The sequence below is a fragment of the Apteryx rowi genome, unplaced genomic scaffold (genome assembly GCF_003343035.1).
Source record: "Apteryx rowi isolate R43461 unplaced genomic scaffold, aptRow1 scaffold_1101, whole genome shotgun sequence".
NCBI classification, from domain to species: Eukaryota; Metazoa; Chordata; class Aves; order Apterygiformes; family Apterygidae; genus Apteryx; species Apteryx rowi.
Genome location: NW_020447311.1, coordinates 1,850 through 4,318, shown reverse-complemented (window position 1 = coordinate 4,318; position 2,469 = coordinate 1,850). Strand labels below are relative to the sequence as shown.

General features: G+C 72.5%; 1 protein-coding gene across 1 annotated transcript in view; it reads right to left on the bottom strand.

The window, feature by feature from the left end:
• Positions 1–6: 6 nt before the first annotated feature.
• Positions 7–2,469, bottom strand: part of LOC112971089 (rho-related BTB domain-containing protein 2-like) — a 3,592-nt gene continuing 1,129 nt past the window's right edge. The window contains exons 3-8 of the mRNA XM_026076152.1: positions 2,122–2,469; positions 1,891–2,009; positions 1,550–1,700; positions 1,358–1,446; positions 1,175–1,280; positions 7–1,086 (exon numbers count right to left, since the gene is read on the bottom strand). Coding sequence (XP_025931937.1) covers positions 917–1,086; positions 1,175–1,280; positions 1,358–1,446; positions 1,550–1,700; positions 1,891–2,009; positions 2,122–2,469 — 983 coding nt within the window. The 3' untranslated portion in view covers positions 7–916. The remainder of the gene's footprint in view (positions 1,087–1,174; positions 1,281–1,357; positions 1,447–1,549; positions 1,701–1,890; positions 2,010–2,121) is intronic.

Genomic DNA, 2,469 nt, shown 5'->3' with positions numbered 1-2,469 from the left:
GCGGGCTGGCCCCCTGCTCGCGGCGGCCCCGCAATACTGCACGGTCAGAGGTAGCACCAGCGATGGCCGGGCAGAGGGGGCCGCCAGCCCGGCCCGGCCCGGCCCCCGCTCGGCGGAAAGGCACCGCGAGGCAGCAGGGAAGGAGGAAGGGCCGCGAGCCGGAGAGCAGTGGCGGCAGGAAGCGCCTGTAAACGAGCTGGGGGGCCGAGGGGGGTGTAAACAGGGCAGCGGCCCCCCGAGGGGCCCCGCCGCCGCCAGGGCAGCTGCAGCCTTGGAGGGGAGGAGAGGCGCCGGCAGCAGCACCCATGCGGCCCAGCACGGGGGGCACGGCTGCGCCCCATGGCTCAGTGCAGCCCTGCCCCATGGAGCAGTGCCCATGTGGTACGGCCATGCCATGGGGCTCAGGGCAGCCCTGCCYCATGGAGCAGTGCCCATGCAGTATGGCCGTGCCGTGGGGCTCAGTGCAGCCCTGCCCTATAGAGCAGTGCCCATGCGATATTGCTGTGCCCCATGGCTCAGTGCAGCCCTGCCCCATGGAGCAGTGCCCATGCGGTATGGCCATGCCGTGGGGCTCAGCGCAGCCCTGCCCCATGGAGCAGTGCCCGTGCGGTATGGCCGTGCCATAGGGCTCAGTGCAGCCCTGCCCCATGGAGCAGCGCCCATGCAGTACGGCTGTGCTGGGGGGCTTGGCCAGATTGGCACAGCCATGCCCGCGGCCCAGCGCACATGTTGCACGGCTGTGCCCCATGGCTCAGTGCAGCTGTGCCCCACGGCATGGCACACGTGCAGCCCGGCCATGCTGTGGGGCTCAGGGCCGTGCCGCGGGGCTCAGCCGGAGTCCGGCACGGCCATGCCCCACGGCACGGCACACGTGCAGCACAGCCGTGCCGCGGGGCTCAGGGCCGTGCCGCGGGGCTCAGGACACGTGGGGCGAGGGGCGCCAGAAGCACCACTTGCTGCGGTTGTGCTGCTTGCGCTGCAGCTGCTCCTCGCGCTCCCGCTCCTTCTTGGAGCGCAGGTACAGATCCTCCTCCTTGAGGTACCACACCGGCGGCCAGCGGTGCCGCTCGAAGTGCGCCCGGTTCTCTGCGGGGAGCCGGCGCGTCAGACCCACTGGGGCCCGCGGCCAGGGCCGCCCGTGCGCCCTGCACCGCCGCGCGTGCCGCAGCCCTACCTGGGGACATGAACTTCATCTCCCGGGGGAAGCGGCGGCACACGCTGTTGTAGTTGGTGCAGATGTAGTGCAGGCACCAGGCGGCCAGCTGCTGGGCGTTGTGGAACTGCGGGGACGGCAGGGTGAGCCGGGGACGGAGGGGACGCCGCGGCCGGACGCCGCCACCGCCACCCTCCTGCCCACCTGCGTCATCTCCAGGTAGATGATGACCTGCTCGTCGATCTCCACCTGCTGCATGAAGGCGCGGAGCAGCTCGTCCACGGCGTACTGCTCTGCGGGGGCGGAGGAGAGGGTCCGTGAGCGCCCCGTGTGCCCCAGGCTGGCCGGGCCACGTGCCAGGGGCGACATCGATGCCCGGCGGCGCGGGGGCCTCACCTGTGAGCGCCTGGAGCCGGGGCAGGCAGAGGCGGTTGGTGAGGATGAGGAGCTCCATGGCGTCCAGGTCGGGCGTGGGGGTGAAGACGCCGGTGTAGAGGAAGTCGAGGACGGCCCGCAGGCAGGCGCAGTTGGTGCCGGGCAGGGAGACCTGGGGGACGGGCAGTTCGGGGCGGCCGGACCCCGGCCGGCGTCGCCACCGCCGCCCCGGGGTGCAGCTCCCTCCCGCAGCCCAGCGGGGCCGGGGACGCCGCGGGACGAGGGTCCCTCCCGCTCAGCCCGGCCGGCGCCCACGGGAACAGCCCGGGGACACCCCCGCCACCCCGCGGCGGAGCCCTCACCTCGGCGGCGTAGCTCTCCCGGAAAGCCCCCCGGAACATGGCCATCATCCAGTCGCAGCCGGCGATGAGCAGCGGCTTGTGCGCCGGCACGGCCCCGTCGTCCACGCGGAAAACCACGTCTGGGACAGCGAGGCACGGCCTCAGCGCGGGGGCGCGGACACCCCGGTGTCCCCAGCCCTGTGCCGCGGGGACACGAACCCCCCCGGCGCAGGCAGCCCGGACCCCGCGTACCTGCGAAGACGCCCTTGCCCAGGCACTCCTTGATGCGGTTGGCGCGGCGGACGTGGAAGGCCTTGGTGATCTCCTGGTTCATGAAGCTCTCCTTGTTCAGCACGTTGGCCACCATCATGCGCAGGTCGAAGACCTCCAGCAGCTCGGCGATGGTGGCCACCTGCATGAGGTCGCCGCGGGCCTGGTCCAGCCGCCCCGTGTACAGGTATTCCAGCACGGCTCGGAAGGGCTCGGCCGGCACCAGGCAGTCCATGCACACCACCGTCATCCGCTTCTCCCGCCCCGCCACCGGGTCCGGCACCAGCTCCCAGCGCATGCTGACGAAGCCGCGGCCCCAGGCGGAGAGGT